We start from the raw sequence: 22,647 nt of genomic DNA on the forward strand, positions 1-22,647 counted from the left end.
CATAACCATTCCATTTGTGGCTACATTGTTGTGATAGCATTTCATTTTTTTATTACAACTGGTTGTTGTTTCTAGCCTGTTGAAAGACCCTCTAAAAGCTCCCTCACCTGACTCATTATATTTAGATCTAGGTAAGTCCTGATCAAAGGCAATCCACTCCCAGCTCATCATAGATGGAGCTGGGGGTGGTGGTGGTTGTTGAGGCAGTTTTAGTGTTGGACAAAGCTATTTCTAGGAAGAGCAAACCATATATCCAGCTGTAGAGCAAGATAAAGAATGATATACCAATGCCGTGAGTGTGTGTCTGTTTGTCTCTCTCTCTCTCGCTACTTGGAGGAGCTTGTGGAGAGAATGTTCAGTCCAGAACTGACCTTGCTCGGAGAGCAGGGACATACAGTGGACAGAAAACTGCTGCAAAAATAAATTGTGGTTAATAAATTAAGACAACCAACAAAAAAACAAAAAGTGAAAAACAAATTTATATATATATATATATATATATATGAGTTTTGAAGCTGTATCCTAAATACAGCCTTAATACTCACAATATACTCAGTTGGGTACAGTTAATTGTATACACAACTGCAATAATTATTTGTCATTCAATATGTAGGTATTTGTTCCACTGATTTCATTGTATATGCGATTTGTTTCTTTTTGACCTGACACAATGTTTAACCATTTAAGAACCTGATTCACTTGAATCCTGAACATATATACATACATATATAAAAATGTATAAACACCCACCTCCAAACTGACAGCTCAACAATTTCAAACAGGACATTACCAATATGGTGAAAAACATAAAATTTAAACCCAAAAGAAAAGCAACCATCCCTCACCTAACCAAAATCAATAAGATTATTAAAAAAAACTTCAGAAATATCCCAGAATTCTCGTCCTCGCTGATAAGACAGGCAATTTATGCAAAGCTTCCCTAAACAAATACTGAGATTTAATACTCAAGCAACTACACAAGGACTACAGAATTGGACCTGATTTGGCTCTCAAAGAAATCAACAGCAAATATAGAGTTGTCATTGTTAAACTTGGATTTGAAGATAGGACTGAACCTGCCACACCTTGCCCACCCAATATAAACTTAAAGGATCACAAAGAAAACTTTGCAGCGAACCCCTCAGTTCACTTCATCTGCCCCTCCAGCACCGATATAAGTAAGATCAGCAAAGTTATACTTGATCGGGTAATACCCCCAACTCTCTGCCATATCAACATTAAAACTCTGGACCAGAGCCACTGAAGCTACCCAGTGATTCAATTTTCTATGCCCAAAGCACAAATTAAAATTTATACAAGTTGACATTGATTAATACTACTCCAGCATATCCCTTATTAATCTAAATAAGGCCCTAATTTTCACCAAAAAACATTCCAACCTACCTTACGATGGTCTTGATATAATATTAGCAACCTGCCGAAATATCATACTGCTTGATGGGAAATCCTGGGCCCGCAAGGATACACCCAACTTTTTTGACATCCCTAAGGGGGTCAGTTATGGATTTTGTAGGGCATTACCTACTTAACAGTCTCCATGAATAATTCTCTGACATCTCCAATGATCTATACAGAGAAATGCTCTATTCACAATCCAAAATTCTAGCAACCAGAAAAATCAAACAGACCAGGAAAAGATTAAGAATTAAAAAAAAAAAAACGTTGGCCTTAGCATCTCCTTCTGTAACATTAAAACTCAACATAGTGTCTCAGAAGTAAATCTAATAGATTTTAGATGGGGTTATGTTTAGGGGACAAATTGTATCGTTAATAAAATGAGCACAAGTTGAGAAGTAGGGGTCAATATCAATAACTTTACTCTCCCCTAAAAACTGCTGGCTTTGTGCCAAAATTATAAAGAATTTATTATTAACAATTAAAGTGGTTAACAAGTAGAATCATTAGTATGCTAGAAAAAAAGGCATTTATTTCGGCTCTTTACATTCTGATTTCGAATCCCATCAAAGACAATTTTCTCTTTCATTTTTGGGATCAAATAAAGTGCCACTCAAGTAATAGGGTTAATGAAATCAATTCCCCACCACCACCACACTAAATTGTTGGCCTAGTACCAAAATTAGAAAGAATTATTATTATTATTATTATTATTATTATTATTATTCAGGCAGTGAGTTAACAGAATTGTTTTCATGTTGAACAAAATGCAAAATGGCATTTCTCTGGCTCTTTAGGTTCTGAGTTCAAATTCTGCTCAATTTTATTTATCATCCTTTTGCTGTTGATAAAATGATTGACTTAATGACACCCCCAAGTAGTGGTGGAATTACCAGAGCATTGAAAAAAGGGCTTTGTGGGTCATATGATATACCTACACAACATCAGCTGAATACAAAATGTCAACTTATTGAATCGCAAATGCTAATACAAATATGTCTCCTCCACTGTCACATAGCAAGGGAGATAAATCATCAGAGTTATCTCCCTTAGGAGAAGCAGACCGAGATATGCTAAGACTAGTGATTTTAAAGGAGGGTGTTAAATCGATTACATTGACCCCGAAAGTCGACCACGAGCCTGAAGAAATGCCACTAAGCCAATAATAACAATCCTTTCTACTATAGGCACAAGGCCTGAAATTTTGGGGGCAGGGACTAGTCGATTACATCGACCCCAGTGTTTCACTGATAGTTAAAATATCGACCCCGAAAGGATGAAAGGCAAAGTCGACCTCAGCAGAATTTGAACTCCAAACATAAAGGCGAACGAAATACTGCTAAGCATTTTGCCCAGCATGCTAACAATTCTGCCAGCACGTTGCCTTAATAATAATAATAATAATAATAATAATAATAATCGTTTCTACTTTCAGCACAAGATCTGAAATTGTTGACAGAGGAGGCTAACTGACTACATCGTCCTCAACAGGATGAAAGGCAAATTCAGTATCAGCAGAATTTGAACTCAGAATGGACGAAATGCTACAAAGCATTTTGTCTGGTGTCTTAACAATTCTGCCAACTCGCTGTCTTCCTTAATAATAATAATAATAATGATGAGAATTCATGTTGATTTCAACATAAAAGTGTTTGAAGGAAAGAATTAAAAATAAAAGTAAAAAAAAAAAAATGAAAAATGAATTTTAAAAAAAAAAAGCTGCATAGATTTTGCTATGAAGTCACAATGGGGAAGATGAGGATTTTAATTTTGCCTGGGATTAAACAAATATATCTGTTGATTGCCGAATATAATTCTTTTATTGTTCTATTTTTAACAATTTGGCACAAGGCCAGAAAACTCTGGAAAAAGGGGTCAGTTGATTACATTGATCCCATTGCTCAACTGGTCCATATTTTATTGACCCCGGCAAAAGGATGAAATCAACTTCAACGGAATTTGAAATCAGAAAATAAAGAAGGACAAAATGCCCCTGGTGGGCTCACAATTCTGCCATCTTGCCACCTCGATTACAATAATAATAATAATGGTTTCAAATTTTGGCACAAGGTCAGGTGCGGGGATTAAGTGAATTACATTGACTCCAGGACCCAGCTGGAACCCAAAAAGGCAAAGTTGGAATTTGAACTCAGAACATGAAAACAGATTAAATACTGCTAAAGGCATTTTGTCTGATTTAACAATTCTGCAGGGTTCACTGACTTGCTTTCAAATTTTGGCAAAGGGGTCAGCAGTCATTGAGGGCAGAAGGAAGTTAATTATATGCTTCCCCAGTACTTGACTGGTACTTCTTTTATCCTGAACTTTTAAAGTGGGGGGGGGGCTAGTTGATTGACCCCCAGTGCATAACTGGTACTTATTTCATCAACCCTGAAAGGATGAAAGGCAAAGTTGACCTCAACAGCATTTAAACTTGGAATAAAGAGAAAGACGAAATGCTGCTGCTAATAATAATGATAATGATGATGATGATTTGTTTGAATTAGATCCAAGGCTATTTATTATAAAGTAAGGTTCTTATAATTTATTGAATTAATTTAGTATTTTCTAAGTTCATATAGTATTAAAAATCTCCCCCCCCCCCTCCGATTCTGGATGAACAAACTCAAAATGAATTTAATCCCATTTTTGGGCAGAGAGGATCAAAATTAAAAATATAGAGAGAGAACTATTTGTGCAACAGCAACAAAGAAACAGCAGCAAAATTAAAGCAACAGTTGAAAAAGGGTCATGGAGTAATACATGAAGTAGAATATAGGCTCCATGTATGGATGAAGAGAAATTAATTCTGCTACATGTTGTTTCAAATATCCATACTTCATAAGGTAAATATTGAAGACATAAATGTGTGCGTGTGTGTGTCTTTGTGCATGTCCCTGCCACTGCCTGGCAACCGGTGTGGTTTCTTTGTATTTTCATTACTTAGACATTTGGCGAAAGAGACAGACAGTGTAAGGGAAAAGGTGGATGTGTTGGTAAGTTCACTAATTAGAAATGGTGTAACAGCTGATTAAGTGATAGAGAATGAGTTGGGTACAAAGTTGGGTACAAAGGACATCAGCTCAGTGTAGGGAGGAGTGAAGGGAATACGGTAACATATTGATAGATTGATAGAAAAGTGGGTGTCAGAAGATGAGTTGTGGGGGAAACCATGACAGGGTCTCAATATGTACACAGGCATTAAACAATCTGCCTTTCATCTGAGAAGCCATTTTGTTAGAGAGGTAAAAGTTCTCTGGACTTTCTCCATCCAATTGATATTCGAGCAACTCTACTTACAGTTGATGAAGACACTTAGGTGTCAGAAACTCCCTACTACTCCGAGGGAGCCTCCTGAGCATTTCAGAACATCTACTTCATATTTACTCATATTATTTATTGCTCCTGCTCATCAGTCACAAACAGATTCTACTTTCTCTGTTGACCTTTAACTGTGATTCTACCACACTTCTTTTGTGTCCATAGTTTGCACTGAGCATGCCATATGGAATTTATACACACACACACATATATATATATATATATATATACAGACTTGTGGTGCATGTAACCCCTCATATTGCTAAAGATAATCCTTTGCTACTGATTATCCTCCTTTAGCAATATAAACCTGACATCACAAATCCTATATAAAAGCTCCCCTCATGCTCACCATTGCAGTGTTCCAACACAACATCCACTTTTAAGAGGGGATAAATATCACCTTTTGCTATTAATACTGCTTCTGTCGCTATTAATTACGTTTTTAATAATCCCACTTCTATATCAGCACAGGAAGCAGTGCATAAGTGGCTGCACGACCAGCCATATTCCTCCTCCTCTGATGGGATAAGTAAGCGTGTATTCCCCTGCAAGAAGTGCATATACGTTATATGCATATTATATATATATATATATGTGTGTGCGTGTGTGTGAGTATATATACATACACACACATATATACATAAATATACATATACACAGGGTAATGTATTCTCATTCCACTCACCTAACCAATAGAGAGAGTAATACCAGGAGTATGTTTTGTTTTTCTTTGGCATTAGTGTGTGTGTGTGTGTGTGTGTGTGTGTGTGTGTGTGTGTGTGTGCGTGCGTGGAAGGTTATTTGAAATAGCTTAGTGCTCTATCCAGGGGTATGTGTGTGTGTGTTTGAGATTTGTTTCTATGAGAACTGGAGTGAGAAGTGGATGTGCCGATGGATGTTTCAGGATTCAAGAAAAAGCTGGGAGTGAGCTTTAGCATTGAAACAACAATAATAAATAGCAACAGTAATTGGTACAAAAAAGCACAGGCATGAATGCCACAAATTCAGCATCAAAATAATAAAAAAAAAGCAAATATTTAATAAACAATTGCAGGATTATATCAGTTTTAGCAGCAACACAATCCCAAAATAAGCTTTTGTGCTTGTGTTTTTTATGTTGTAATTATTGAGCAATCTACTATTTAGGGGCTGTGGGGGTTTGAGGAGTAGAGTGGTTACTTTTAAAAAATAGTATCATAGGTTCAAATCTCACCTCACTTACTGTACTTGATTTTTCTCTGTGTGTGCGTGTGTACACACACACACACACATATATATATGCTAGCATGCATTAGATGGGGTATTGTTTTACTGATGCCCTTCCTATAGATAACCCGTATCTAGTTTTCAAGTAAAGGAGCTCTTCTTCAAAGGCCTGACAATTTAATGGCAGAAGTGACAGCACTTGCAGTTCATGGCCTTCATAGGCTACACACACACACACACACACACACACACATATCACTATGTTCATTTATTTCAGTGACAAAGTTTCCTTGTCATCTGAATTAATGCACAAAGACATTCCATGGAGTCATGGAGCGGAAACAACAAGTAAAAACATTGCACTCTATATGTATTCAGTACTCTTTCTACCAATTGCATATCCAAATGTGCACACACACACACACACACACAGAAATATATGTACATATATTTGCATAGATGTGTGAGAGTAAATGTATGTATGTGAGTGTGTATATATATATATATATATATATATATAGAAATAGCTGTAATTTGCTTTACTGATATGGTTTTTGACGAAACCCCCTAACTGTCCATTGTGTGATTGTAATGTATATACACTTATGTTGTGTGTCTGCTCTTGTGCTCATATTGTATATGCCATAATATGGATGTGTATGAGAGTAACTGTGTAAGTGTAGGTGTGTATAAGACTAAAAACACATATATAAATATGTGTGCAAGTGTGTGAATGAAAAACATGGCAGCTAAATAACAAAGATGCATTTCAAAAGATAAGGTGAAATGTATCCAACATTGTAGAAACGGCCACACAGACTGAAGAAGGGACATGCATTTGAATAAGTGCAGTTGAGTGCTGAACAACAGAGAAAAGTAGAGATGAAAAGCAGAGGGAGGCAGATGAGGCATGAAAGAGCAGTTTAATTAAGCTGCATCAAAACCTGGGTCTCACAAACAAACAACAGCAACAAGGGTTTCTTTCATTGCCATGATTGCTAGAAATTTATAGGGGTTAGGGTTAGGGTTGGGATTGACTTTACAGTCAATTGAGCTGAAGGATGAACTACAATCTCTCGAACGATAGGGATTTGAACTCAGAGCAGAAACAGTTATAGCTAAATATAAAATGCATCACTCTACAATTTCTGATACTCTACTGGCCGGATAATAATAATAATGGTCTCACATTTAGATAGAAGGGTAAGCTGAGTAGACTGAACTTAGTACTTGATTGATACTTTATTTCAGCAACATAAAACGGATGAAGGGCAAAGTTAACATTGGGTGAGATTTCAACACATCACAAGACTTTATTTTTGATGCTCTACCCATTCTGTCAATCCACCACTCTTGGTTTCTATTTTGGGCACAAAACCCGGTAATTTTGAAGGCAGAGGGTTCATCAACAGCGTTAACCCCAGTACTTGATTGATTCTTTATTTCATCAAACTCCACAGTGATGAAAGGCAAAGATTGACCTTAATAATAATAATAATGATGATTTCAAATTTTGGCACAAGGCCAGCAGTTTCAGGACAGGGTTAAGTCAGTTACATCGACCCCAGCACTCAGCTGGTACTTTTTTCATTGACCCCAAAAAGACGTAAGGCAAAGTCAACCTCAACAGAACTTGTACTGAGATTGTGGACCGAAATGCTGCTAAGGATTCTGCCAGCAGCTTGCCTCTTTCTAATCTCAACAAATGGGTAGCAATTCTGAAGAGAAGGAGAAAATCAACTTACTTCAACTCTGCCAAATCATTTTGTCCAACATGCAAATTATCGTTCCAGTTCACTGCCTTAATGATGAAAATAATAATAATCTTGAGGCCAGAAATTTGCGGGAAGGAAATAATTGATTATATAAAGCCCAGTTATTACTGGTACATATTTTAGCAACCTCCCTCAATCCTGGAAGGACGAAAGATGAAGTTGAACTCAGCTGTAACCAAACTCAACTTAAAGAGACATAATAATAATGACCCTTTAACAGAGTAGAAATATATAGTTAGTTGAATTGATTCCTGGTATTTATTTTATTTTTTGAAGGGGTTACTGACAGCAGGCAGAAAACTAGGGGCTTACTTATGCATTTAAATTAACACACTGGCCACAAATGTGATGTGTAAGCATTGTCTCTAATTAGCTTAATACTTTTGATACTAAAACACCCAGAAATTGTCCCTGGTTCTGTGTTACAAACTTCATTTTAAAATGATCTCAAAAGCTTCCATCGAAATTTCATGTTAATTCAAGATCCAAACACCAGCTTAAAAATGAAACAAAGTTATTAAAAATTAATTTAAGCAAAAGACAGTATATTTCAATAGAAATATGGGACCAAAAATGTTAAATATCTTTGATCTGTTCTTGTATAGCACCAGGTCATCTCCAACAGATTTGTGATGAGAATCCTTCCAGTTGTGACCATCCTGCCTTTTTCTTTGATCTAGGACTACATTAACTAGAGTGTCTTTTCTAGTTTTTAAAAGATATTAAGATATTAAGGGGTGATATTAATGGAGATTTTGCTATTTTTAGCAGGTCAAGCACCATGCAAAGGCTCCCTCATGGTCTTATGAAATGTTGGAGTGATATTAGAGTGGACTTGCTTGTTCTACATGAAACCAAGGAAGTAACTCCTTATAGGGTCTTGTGATCATCAATATTAGAAGCAGGGAAAATATGAGGGAGAAAGAAGAATCACAAGGAAGACAGGTGAAGAAGAAAGAAACTGGAGAGAGTAGTTTCAAATCCCATTGTTTCTAAGAATATTGAAATCCAGAAATCATTCTTGCTTAAATTACAAAATAAAAAAAAAAAAAAAAAAAAGGAAAGGAAATTTTAATCACACAAACAAAATATGTATTTTACACAGAAATGGAAACTTTTCAAATGTCCATAATTACACTAATTACACACACATATATAACTCAATATATATAAATATATAACTCAATATATATAAATATATATCTTGAGCATAAATAAGGAAGAAAGATTCTAGAGAAATGTTTTTTTTTTAATTTTAAATACATTTTTCTTCTTAGAGAAAATTGCACCAGATGCTACATGCACAAACACTTCTACAAGATGCTGCACAGTTAGATTTTTCTGTGAAATGCTGCATGCATGAAATATTTCTACCAGATGCCACATGCACAGACAATTCAACAAGGAGACTACATGATCAGAAAATAACTGATCCTAATTGGGAAGCCAAATCAAATTGAAACAAAAACTGTAACAGATTTTCTTGCATTAAACAGGGGGGAAAAACACAATCAATATAAAAAAAAAAAGAAATCACAAAAACGACCCCTAAACAATTCTTCAACAAAAAGGGAGATTTTGATTCAAAGTATGACACCTTCATTATGTGTCATTTTTCTTTTATGTTTCAGTTTTATTTTCTAGTTTGAAATTTCAATCTGTTTTTTTTTTTTTAAGGATGAGGGAGATATTTTTTGGGAGTGTTTTTTAGGAAAACTAAAAATGAATGGAGTAAGGCAGGAGAAAGAACTCTCACCTTTTTTTTTCCTAAATTGTATCAGAAAAAAATATCACCTCACAGATCACTTTAAAATTTATATTAGAATTAATGAAACAACATTCAGCTTTTTATCCCCCCACTAAGTCTGGTTAAAGAAAATATGTCAAATTTAGCTTGGAAAAACATCAAACTTCAAAACATTGATAAGAGAAATTAAATCTGGAATTAAAAATGAAACTTATATTGAAAATTGAACCAAAATGGAAATGAGTAAAAAAATTTTCTACTTTCATTTTGATTACTTCAGATTGGCATTTCAGTTTTTTAATTTCTTCTTTCAGATTAGTATTAGCGTTGTGATTATTATTATTATTATTATTTTTATCATTATTATTATTATTATCATTATTATCATTATTATTATTATTATCATTATTATTATTATTATCATTATTTTTATTATTATTATTTTTATTATTATTTTTATTATTATTATTTTTATTATTATTTTTATTATTATTATTATTTTTATTATTATTATTTTTATTATTATTTTTATTATTATTATTTTTATTATTATTTTTATTATTATTATTATTATTATTATTATTATTAAGACAGGGGGCTGGTAGAAACGTTAGCATGCTAGACGAAATGCTTAGTAGTATTTCCCATCACTGCATGCTGAGTTCAAATGCAACTAACGTCGACTTTGCCTTTCAAGGTTAAAAAATGTTAATTTTGAAAATTTTCTAATTTTAACTAGAGTTAAAACAGGATTTTTTCCTTTTCTGTTTTTTTTTTTTTGGAGGTGGAGAGGGTTAGCAAAGTTAAGTGAGAGGTCTCAACAGCCCCAAATATTCTCACCTTTTAACTTAGCCCAATGCCTCCAAACTCCACAGCAAAAATAATTTATTTACTATTTTGAAAGTTTCAAACTTGAAAACAAAAAACAACAGAGTTTAAAAATGAAGAATACGGAGTTGAATCTTGAATCAAAATATTCCCTCATTGCACTTAAAACTAGGTGAGCATATGCCAAAAAAACCAAAAAACTAATTAATGCTTTATCCCCCTTCACCCCATTCAAAAATAAAGGTGAAAGGTCACCTACCCTGGCTGTCCAGAACCACTTTGACTCATTGAGCTATCACTGCTGTCTGTACAACAGCTCGAGTTCATGCGGCTGACACCACCACTACCACCACCACTATTACGACTTCCACCACCACCACCAACACCACCAACACCACCACCACCACCACCACCACTACTGCCACTGTTGCTGCTGACCAGTGCACTCGCTGCAATGTCTGATGTACTGCTTGCTCCTCCACTGGTGCTGTACATGCTTGGGTGGCGTCGTTCCTGTTGTCTTTGATTTCCACAGAGAGAAGAGGTAGAAGTTGAAGAGGAACAATTCGAGATTTGGAGGACAACAAAGAGAGGAAAACAACGCAAAATAAGAAGAAAAAACAAAAGAGCAGAACAACAGTGAAATAGTGAGAGTGAGGATAACAATGATATGAGGTTGGTGTTGGTGGTGGTGGTGGTGGTGTAGGCAGCGAAAAGGAAGACTGACAACAAGTGAGAGAGAAAAGAATGAGAGAGAATAAAGAGATGGAAGGGGGAGGTAAAAGGAGAGTCCAGGGATGAAGAGAGTTGAGATGGGATAATGAACATATTTGAAAGATTAGGAATCGACATTAGATCAATGATATAAAATTCAACCAATTTATTGGGTTGGTGCATAATTATTGCAGCTTTTTTTCAACAAAAACAGTAACATGTAACAAAAACATCTTTAAATGACGGTCTGAGCGTCTGCCAAGCAGATGGAAAACGGTAATTGAAGTAGATGGTGAATATGCTCTGGAACGATCATTTAAAGATGTTTTTGTTGTTACATGGTGTTATTGTTTTTGTTGAATAAAATTTGTTGAAAAAAAGCTGCAATAATTATGTACATACACTCACACAGGTATATATATAGATATATATACAGGTAGATGTAGGTATGTACATACATGTACGTATATATGCATATACTCATTTATTTGTATTGTATTATATATATATATATATATATATATATATATATATATGTATGTATGACTTTAACAAAGTTTCGTTCATCAAATTCTACTCCCAAAAGGTATTAACCAACCAACAGTTCTGTCAATGGCACTGAGCCTGGAACTACATGGTTGTAAAATGAATTTCTTGACCACAGATCAATGGAGAGAGAGAGAGAGAGAGAGAGAGAGAGAGGCAATTATATGGATAAACAAATTAGATATATTAAATAGAATATAATAGTTTTGGCATGAAACACAAAATATGTATTTATGTAAAATGAGAGAAAGCAAAAGATGGAGACTTTGAAACAATAAATATTTAATTACAAACATATAGATATCATTGTTGTATTTCGGTCGTTATTTATTTTTTGCCAAATAAACACACACACTATATATATATATATTTTTTTCTTCACTTGTTTGTTACTGTGATTTTATTATTTTAATGCCTGTCCCTTGTCTGGAAAACTTTCATGATACATCTGTGAACTCTTCAGCAACACTTTTGGTTTCCATGTGTGTTCTAGCTCCACTTACTCCATTTGGACTTTTATATATTGGCATTAAGATTTGAAATGTAAGATGTCTACCCTGATGATGGAGGTTTCTTTCATCCAAAATTGATAGCATCCTTTACAGCCGCATATTGAGATGAACTATATCTACCAACATCATCATGGATCTCCATGCCTCCAGACATCGTTGCTGGACTTATAACACCTTTCTTCCACACCTTCAATTTTCTCTGTCGTTGCACTCTGTGTAAGTTGGAGCTATTAATAAAAACATCTGTATATTTTTACTTAAATATTTGTTGTCTGAAAGTCTCCATCTTTTGCTTTCTCTCATTTTTCATGGGGCATCCTATGAGACGACCTAGATGAGAGGAGATTCATGTTTCAAACTAATATATTATATTTAATATTTGAAATTTGCTTATCCGCATAATTGCTTTGATATCCATTCAACTTGAGGGAGATAATCTCAAGGTCCAAGAATTCTTCAAAGTTGACATTAAGGAAAGGGGCAGGCTTACTGTCTAAGGGGTCAGTCATGCACACGTGTTTCTGCCTCAATAGCTTTCATCAGCATATCTGTCTGACTTTATCTCCAGTAGTTAGAGGACTTAAACTTATACAGAGTAACAAATAGTAACAGCATAGGTAATTTGAATAATTCAAACAAAAATAGAAATAACTCAGTGATATATATATATATAAATATATATATATATATATATATATATATATATATACACACACACACATATCATCATCATCACTTAAAATCAACTTTTCCATGCTAGTATGGGTTACATGGACCTATTGCCAACCTGTTTCCAAGCAAGGCAATATTTCCCAAAGTCAAACATGTCTTCCACAGAAGACTGAGAACAAACAATGTCACTTCTATGACACTGCTGCTAGTTTACAATCACAAACACACACATATACAATGGGCTTCTGTCACTTTCCTCTCTACTAAATCCACTCACAAGGGTTTGGTTGGTTTGGGGTTGTAGTAGAAGACACTTGGTCAAGGTGCCATGCAGTGGGACTGAACCTAAGATCACATGGTTGAGAAGCAAGCTCCTTTACCACACAGCAACATCTGCAATTGTGATGATGATAGCAATGAAGATACATACACACACAATCATCATCAGCAGCAGTAGTAGTAGTAGCAGCATATTATGCTTGTTCTCCGTGTTAGTAAAAAGTTAGACAATTTGTTGCAGTGTCAGTTTATTTCTTATTTGGGTTGGTAGACCCCATCTCACATGTATATTCCTCTTTTGGCATGGTTTCTACATCTGAATGCCCCTTATAATGCCAAACACACACACACACATGAAGTGAAATAGTCATGTAAGTCTCATATTTCCCTACCAACATTTTCTTATAGTTGATGTTGGTTTGGAAATATTCTCATAATGCAATGTCATTACTTAATTCCTGTCAGTACATCATCTTATACTATTACCTTAATGCTTGTTAGTATAGAATCTATTAACAATAATATAATTCCACTTAATATAGCTAGACTGTGTAATAACTGAATCCCAATGATAAACATGTGGTGAACCCCAGGGAAACATTACCAGAGAGTACACAAAGAAATGACATTTCTGGTAGAATTAGTGTAGTTAGTATGGAGTATATAATGTAGTGTATATAGCCCTTATCATAGCATTAATATAGTTATAGCAGAGTAAAGCATAAATGTTATAGTAGCATTAATGTAGAGGTAGAATAACATATACTTGTAGTATCATAGTGAAGTTACAGTATAGTGCTGCTGTTACAGTACAATAGTATAGTTGTAGATTACAGTACAATACTGATATTATAGTAGTGTTAGTATTGTCACAAGTATTTTATATATATATATATGCACAAACACACACAGTGTGCAGCAGAAAGAAAGAAAAACATGTCACATTCTGCAGAGGTTGATAAACGTTTCAACAGCAAAACACACAATGTATAAAGATCCAAGTTTTGATAGAAGATAAATGGTAACTATCGCTACATGAAGACACCAGTACCACCTGCCTAATTTCATTGGCACCACAATGATTACAGTGTAAAATATGGGGAGGTTTTTCTGCTGCAACCTGTGTATATATATATAGAAAATACTGGTAACTTGAAATTTGTAAAAAAAAAAAAAAAACTTACATGGCGATACAGCTACAACTGCTAGCTAATTAATCAATTACTATCAACACAATTAGCTTACTAATGATGTTATATAGTATTTGAATTTGGCAACTGATGTTTCTGAGACCTGAGAAGTTGATAAAGTAAGAAGAAAAAGTAATACAAATAAATATACATAAATACATGAGTCCATAAATAGCTTTGTTGTTTGTTATTTTCTTCTTATTTTTTGTTGTTGCTATTGTTATTAATGTTCACTGTGCTTATGGGTAAGTTCATCATCATCATCATCATCATGATCGTCATCACCATTATTTAACGTCCATTGGCCATGATGGCATGGGTTAGACGGTTTGACCAGAAATTATTAGTACTTATAAAACATTATTTACATTTGACGGATATTTGTCCTCATCTTGTTTGTTGTTGAAACAACGTTTCGGCTGATATACCCTCCAGCCTTCGTCAGGTGTCTTGGGGAAATTTCGAACCTGGGTTCTCATTCCTAACGATGTTACTATTATTATATTATTATTATTATTATTATTACTATTATTAATCAGGTCACTGCCATGAATCGAACTCGGAATCTTGAGGTTAGTAGCCCACACTCTTAACCACTATGCCATATGCCCGTGGGTAGTGGTTAAGAGCGCAGGCTACTAACCCCAAGATTCCGAGTTCGATTCATGGCAGCGACCTGATTAATAACAGTAATAATAATAATAATGATATAATAATAGTAATATCGTTAGGAATGAGAACCCAGGTTCGAAATTTCCCCAAGACACCTGACGAAGGCTGGAGGGTATATCAGCCGAAACGTTGTGTTAACAACAAACAAGATGAGGACAAATATCCGTCAAATGTAAATAATGTAAATAATTCCTCATCTCTTAAATATAGAACTGTATTACTTATAAAACGTTTAGAAATATATTTAAATTATTAGGATAGGAAAATGGTCCATTGCAGGAATACTCAATTTTGCCAGCTGAGTGGAACAAAAGCATCACCCAGTTCAGGAATTTAAACTACAATCACACAATCAGGAGTTCAACACCCTAACCACTAAGCCACATACCAACCAAAACATTCCAGTAACAGCAATCATGTTTATTTACCAGACACAGTGCATTAGGGACCACATTGTCCAATATTTCTTTTTGTAAGACTGTAAGGATATCATCTGAGGAAAATTTGATTGCTATTTCTACTAGGTTGCATGGTGACATAGTGGCCCCTTGTTGATTAGTAGCAGTGCAAACACAGCAAAAATATTTTTCATTTCCTATGAACTACAGGCAAGGCTGCATGATTCAGAACTTTGTGTCCCAAACATGGGGCTTTGGGTTCATAGCACCTTGCTCAAGTGTCGTGAGCCAGCCAAAGCCTTGTGAGCATATTCTGGTAGATGGAAACCGAATGAAGCCCATTGTATATACATGTGTGTGTGTGTGTGTGTGTGTGTGCCCACCTACCTACGTGTCTGTATGTTTGTTTATGGTTGTATTTCATGAATAATCACTGAGCTGCATTGCGGTAATGTTGTTATTTCCTTTATCCCCTGGCTTTACACTTTTGAAGAAGTAGAAGACGTACTTTACTTGATAAAAACAGACAAGGGTCAGCGAGAGAAAGGGCCAGCATGGAAAAAAAAAAGAAGTCAAAATGAATGAAGAAATTAACAAAGTTGAAAGCATGGTCTGGTCTTTGATGAGGCAACTACTTCATTGAATTGGACCCTATCCTCCACCCACACAATTCTACTTACTTCATACCTTGAGGGACCACCTGGATACCTCATCACCACTTTTTATCTCTTTACACCTACTGATCCTTGTCACCTTCTCCCTTAAATGTGAGAAGCCATGTAGCTTCTCTACAACAACCTAAACCTCCCCCAAATTCATAGTTTAACCCTTCATCTCCTAGAATAAAGTGCCACCACCTTGGTGTTTGCAGCCTTGCATGGCGCATGGTAACCTCATTAGTGCTGGTGGCATGAAAAAAATGTACCCAATCCCTACTGCAAGGTGGTTGGCATTAGGAAGGGTATCCAACCATAGAAACTAAGCCAAAACAGACACTGGAGCATGAAGCAGTCCTTGAATCCATTGGATCTTGTCAAACCATCCAACCGATGCCAGCATGGAACATGGGCATTAAATAATAATGAAATGCAACACAAATACCAAAACGTCTTCAGAGTGTCACCTAACAATACGAAATGGTTGTGTAAAAAAAAAATATTCATTACCAATTTATTTTCATCTATGACCAAGTAATCTTTGTATTATCTTCTAAATCTTCTACGTTAATCACCTGAGGAAAAACTGGCTGCACATTACCCTAATCTCAACATGATGTTGACAACAAAGGGGAGAGATAACCACACAGGTTGTAATGATGGAAGATTGGGGGTGGGTGGGTTTAAGAGTGACTTTATTTCTGAAAAATTTGGAAAATTTATAAGTCTGTGGGTGGGACGGGGGGGGGGGGGGTAGAAGACAGAAGTGGAACAGTACTTCCAAATTTGGAGAATTGGTGTGGGGATGGAGGTGGGAGAAAACAGCAACAAAACAAAAACAGAAAAGGGCAAACAACAAAGCAAAAAAAAAATTATTGACTTATGAAATAATTATACCTTATAACTATTGGAAATCCTTGGGAGATTTTTGGGTTCCTATGTAACAATTTTGTGTTTCAGTAGGAAGTGAAGAGGCTAGAACTATTAGACACCAGGTCAACAATTTATATCCTGTCAAAGGCATTGCATTATAACTATGACCCAGTCCATCTAAATGTAAATAAGTACCATAAGCTAGGAATAAATTGTTGAATCTATGGCTAAAACACATTAACAGACAAATGGCACAGTCTACCTAGATGTAAATAGGTACAACAAGATAAGAACAAATAGTTGAAATTGTTGTCAAAACACTTTAACTGACAAGTAGGGCAGTCCACTTAGTTGTAAATAGGGACCGTAAATTCAAAGCAACTCTCCATAACATTGGTTTCAAAATGGAAAGCCTTCTACTTGGAGCTAATCAAAAAGAACAGCAACCAATTGACATGTAGATAGGTTGTGTACTGCAGTAAAAGCTCTACCTACTCACAGCACCTATTAAATGCTAGGTGGAATGCACTACTGATAGTTGTGTGTATTATTCCAAGGCTACATGACACCCCTGATGGCAAACAAACTGTGGACTGTTCTAAAACTAGCCTAACACCCCTGATTGCCTACAAAGCTGTGTCAACATTCATTAGTTGTAAGAAACACAAAGAGAATATATCTTACTTTCTAGATTCTTCATATTCTATTTGCTGTTTCATGAACATGGCATTCTTCAGGAGATCTTGAATGTTCTGGAAATGGACATTACTGTTCTGCATAGCATTTACAGCACTACAGAGAGAGAAAAAGAAAGACAACGAATGGGTTACAGACAAGAATATATATAAAAAAAAAAAGAGAAAAAAACATACTGTAAAACAGTTAGCACTTCTGTGACCTACAAACTAATACAATTCCACTGCAATTGTTTGAAAATTAGTTACTGGTGAGAGTTTATAAGCCTCAGCAGTTTTTCTTATTGATTGTACCTCTGGATATATGGGTCTCTTGTATTGTTGTTGTCTGACCTTTTGACCCGGGTCACTTTTAAGTTCAATTCTTCAGTTTGTCTATAAATTTTATGTTTCATTACTGCTAGTTGTTAAAAGAGGAGAGCTGTTCTGCGGTCACAGAAAAGGTGTTAATGCCTGGGCGAGTGGAAGATGACAAGAGGAAACGATGAGTGCATGTGGAGAGGGTGGGTGGGTTAGGAGTTCCATTAGAGAAACACAGTAAAGATAACAACAACAACATTGTTTACTTACTTTTTAGCATATTCTGTATCAAAACAGGCACCTTGAACATTTTGATGGATTTCTTGGACTTCATGCTGAAGAAGAGACAGTGAGAGAATTAAACAATACACACACACACACACACATATATAAACATTCACATACACATATATACATAAACATGTGATGGGATTCTTTCAGTTGTTATCTACCAAATCCACTCATAATGTTTTAACTGGCTCAGGGATACAGTAGAAGACAATTGCCCAAGGTGCCATTTAGTGGGACTGAACCTGGAACCAAGTTGTTGGAAAGCAAGCTTCTTAACCACACAGTCACAGCTAACTTATTGTATAGTTGAAGCAAAATTAACAACTGATTCTCCCTCACACCACACCCAACCACCCTAAAAGAAAGGGAAGAGCCAATAGGTAAAGTGGTCCTAGCTATAATATGAAGGGACACTTCCTACCAAACCAACCACCAGCCTGACCCCACCAACACCTTTGCTTATAGATTTCCTGGCTCAGGACTGAACTGAGACTAACCAACAAGACTTTGTCTGAAAATCTCTGTCTTACCTTTTGCTCTACCAGTTGTGGAAGAGACTTGCGGACATGTTCTTGAATTCGGAAAAATGCCAGGGAAGGTTCGTTTGTGATAATGTGAAGATTTTCAGAGAATCGTTCGCTCACTGTTCAAAAAGAGAGAAAGAAGAGAATTTTCCTATAATGCCACTAACCTAGAAATTGGTCCTGACTGCAGGAACTAAAAGTTATTTAGACTATCAACACATTTTCATCAGTGATGCATTCAGAAATTATCCAGAAACGCTTATGTCAATAAAGGCATCTCTAAAGAACACCACACAATGGAGACAAGCACAGTTTGAACATGTAAAAACACTTTTTGCTTCATCCTCTTCATGTCAAAATTAATTTTTTCCATGCTAAATTATATATCATTTGAATGCTCTGCATGTGAACTTTCTTCTCATAGAGTTTTCATTAAAATCTAACTACAGATCATGTCAGGGTCCCTCAAACATCCAGACATTTCCAAAGTTTGTCTTTGTCATTTTTTTTGACTACTGAACAGTAGCCCTTGTCCTCGTTCAGTGCACTGGAGCATTATAGCTTGAGCTGTGTTGAAGATCATACAAACATGAAGAGGAATATTTTGGCTTTATTTTTATATAAAAATCAATGGAGGTAGGGCAGATAATTGTTACAAAATTTAAAGTGAAAATTTTATCATTTTCACATAGAAAAACAATATTTTCTTCAACCATTTATTGTGATACCCAGTAAATGTATCCCACACATGCTGTGTATCACTAAAATAAATCCTGGGAGCATTGTCATCAACAAAATACCACAAAGGGATGCTCCAGCATGGTTGTATTCCACAATTGAAACTAGTAAATGCAAAAGAACAAAAGGAAAAACACAAAAACATATGAATGCATGTAGTAAAATTGGCAAAATGCCTTTTGTTTGTTTTGAGTCTTTGAATTCAGAGATCTCTTGCTGGAGAACTAATTAAGGGTTAGCAACAGGCAACAAGAAGAGCATCCAGCTGTAAAACAGGGCTTCAATAACAGATGCATATAACCGAAGCGAGGACACCCAAAGCAGACGTGGAAGCAGAGCATTTTGGACGAGCTCAGGACCACCGGCCTGACATGGGCAGCAGTCAAGAAACACGCCAATGACCGCAAAAAGTGGAAAATAACTGTTGAGGCCCTATGCTCCACAAGGGGCTAAAAGGATTAAGAGAGAGAGAGAGAGAGAGAGAGAGCATGGAAAAACAAACATAAAAACCAATCAAATGACCACACACACACACACACAGAGGTTTGTGTGTGTGTGGAATATAGAGCACTGAAAGTGCTTACCTTTACGAGCTTTGTGTTCAAGTTCAGGTTCAAGGTTCTCTCTGATGGACTGACTCCCTCCAGAGACACGCCTCAGTAAGCCGTCACTGCCTGGTAATAGAAGAGACAACAATATCAACAACAACTAAGATGATGGTAATGAATTTTTGTTTTGTTTTAATGCCAAAGCCAGCAAGAAGTTGGCTTCCCAACCACTTAGCTGTAGGTTCAGTTCTATTGAATGGCACCTTGGGCAAGTGTCTTCTACAATAGCCCAAGGCCAACCAAAACCTTATAAGTGGGTTCGGTAGGTGGAAACTGAAAGAAGCCCATTGTATGCATATATATATATATATATATATATATATATATATATATATATATATATATATATATAATTCAAAGGAGTTCCAGATCTGTCTGTTTTTTTTTTATGTTTTATCTATATTCTTATAATATTAATGTAGGATATACAATATATAATATATTCAGTAAAATGAAATGAAGTATTGATTGTCTTATTGAATAAATGAAATATTAAGTATTGAAAATTAAGGGGCTAGCATACAACTGTTGTCAACACTCCTGTTACTAATATTTAATATTCAATATTTCATTTATTCAATAAGACAATCAATACTTCATTTCATTTTACTGAATATATTATATATTGTATATCCTACATTAATATTATAAGAATATAGATAAAACATTAAAAAAACAGACAGATCTGGAACTCCTTTGAATGATATATTCCTCTATACACTGTCATACAGACCCCATATATATATATATATATATATATATATATATATATATATATATATATATATATATGAATATGTATATATATATGTATATATATATATATATATATATGTATATATATATATAGATAAAGCAATTAAGAGTATGAAGACCGGGAAAGCCCCCGGCCCATCAGGAATCACTGCAGAGATGCTCAAAATATCTGGCAGTGTTGGCTATAGCCTAGTCACCCGTATTACGAACCAGGTGATACACGAAGGAGTCATACCCTATGACTGGTGTAGCAGCATCATAGTCAACTGCTACAAAGGTAAAGGGGACGCTTTAGATACAAATAATTACAGAGGCATCAAGCTGTTAGATCAGGTTATGAAAGTTACAGAGAGGGTCATAGCCCAACTAATTAGGGAGCGAATCAATTTAGATGAGATGCAGTTTGGGTTCGTGCCAGGTAAAAGCACTACTGATGCCTTATTTCTAGTGAGACAGTTGCAAGAGAAATACCTAGCCAAGGATAAACCTCTGTACCTGGCTTTCGTTGACATGGAGAAAGCCTTTGACAGGGTCCCCCGATCCCTTATCTGGTGGTCAATGAGGAAACTTGGGATAGAAGAATGGCTAGTGAGAGCTGTGCGAGCCATGTACAGAGATGCGGCCAGTAAGGTGAGGGTTGGAAATGAGTACAGCAATGAATTCCGGGTAGAGGTAGGGGTCCACCAAGGTTCCGTCCTCAGCCCCCTATTATTTACCATAGTCCTCCAGGCAATCACAGAGGAGTTCAAGACAGGTTGCCCCTGGGAGCTCCTCTATGCTGATGACCTTGCCCTAATTGCGGAGTCACTATCAGAACTAGAGGAGAAGTTTCAGGTGTGGAAGCAAGGTCTAGAATTGAAGGGCCTTAGAGTCAACCTAGCTAAAACCAAAATCCTAATAAGTAGGAAGGTAGATAAAACACAAACCCCTTCAGGTAGATGGCCCTGCTCAGTATGTAGAAAAGGAGTAGGTAGTAACTCTATAAGATGTACCCGGTGCAAGCTATGGACACATAAGAGGTGCAGCAACATCAAAGGCAGGTTAACTAGCAAGTTAGTTTTTGTTTGTGGCAGATGTTCAGGTGCAATAAAGACTGCAAACAAACAGGAAACAACTTCTATCTCATTCCAGGGTGAAAAACTAGAGGTAGTCGATAGCTTCCGCTATCTGGGCGACCAAGTTAGTAGTGGGGGTGGGTGCGCTGAAAGTGTAGCTGCTAGAATAAGAATAGCCTGGGCAAAGTTTAGAGAGCTCTTACCCCTGCTGGCGACAAAGGGACTCTCACTCAGAGTAAAAGGCAGACTGTATGACGCATGCGTACGAACAACCATGCTACATGGCAGTGAAACATGGGCTGTAACTGCTGAGGACATACGTAAGCTCGCAAGGAATGAAGCCAGTATGCTCCGTTGGATGTGTAATGTCAATGTGAATACCCGTCAGAGTGTAAGTATCTTGAGAGAAAAGCTGAACATTAGAAGCATCAGTTGTGGCGTGCAAGAGAGACGATTGCGCTGGTATGGACATGTGGTGAGAATGGAGGAGGATAGCTGCGTGAAAAAGTGCCACACCCTAACAGTTGAGGGAACCCGTGGAAGAGGTAGGCCCAGGAAGACCTGGGCTGAGGTGGTGAGGCAAGACCTTCGTACATTGGGCCTCACCGAGGCGATGACTACGGACCGAGACCTTTGGAAATGGGCTGTGCGTGAGAAGACCCGGCAAGCCAAGTAAGATCGTTGCCAGTGCCCCTGGACTGGTTCTTGTGCGGGTGGCACATGAGATGCACCATTTTGAGCGTGGCCGTTGCCAGTACCGCCTGACTGGCTCCTGTAGGATTTTCGAGCGAGATCGTTGCCAGTGCCCCTGGACTGGCTTGTGCGGGTGGCACATAAAAGACACCATTTCGAGCGTGGCCGTTTTCGTGCGG

General features: G+C 36.3%; 1 protein-coding gene across 4 annotated transcripts in view; it reads right to left on the reverse strand.

Annotated features, from left to right (window-relative positions):
* LOC106881410 (uncharacterized) overlaps window positions 1–22,647 on the reverse strand; it is a 59,567-nt gene that overhangs the window by 7,108 nt on the left and 29,812 nt on the right. For 3 of the 4 annotated variants that reach the window (XM_089363607.1, XM_089363605.1, XM_089363608.1), the window contains 5 exons: window positions 19,941–20,030; window positions 18,625–18,737; window positions 18,074–18,138; window positions 17,493–17,600; window positions 10,556–10,816 (listed from right to left, as the gene is read on the reverse strand). In XM_089363607.1, coding sequence (XP_089219733.1) covers window positions 10,556–10,816; window positions 17,493–17,600; window positions 18,074–18,138; window positions 18,625–18,737; window positions 19,941–20,030 — 637 coding nt within the window. Of the gene's footprint in view, window positions 1–285; window positions 412–10,555; window positions 10,817–17,492; window positions 17,601–18,073; window positions 18,139–18,624; window positions 18,738–19,940; window positions 20,031–22,647 lie in introns of all 4 variants that reach the window. The other variant, XM_089363606.1, reaches the window with a different exon arrangement.

Source organism: Octopus bimaculoides, chromosome 15, assembly GCF_046866305.1.
Source record: "Octopus bimaculoides isolate indiv1 chromosome 15, ASM4686630v1, whole genome shotgun sequence".
NCBI classification, from domain to species: domain Eukaryota; kingdom Metazoa; phylum Mollusca; class Cephalopoda; order Octopoda; family Octopodidae; genus Octopus; species Octopus bimaculoides.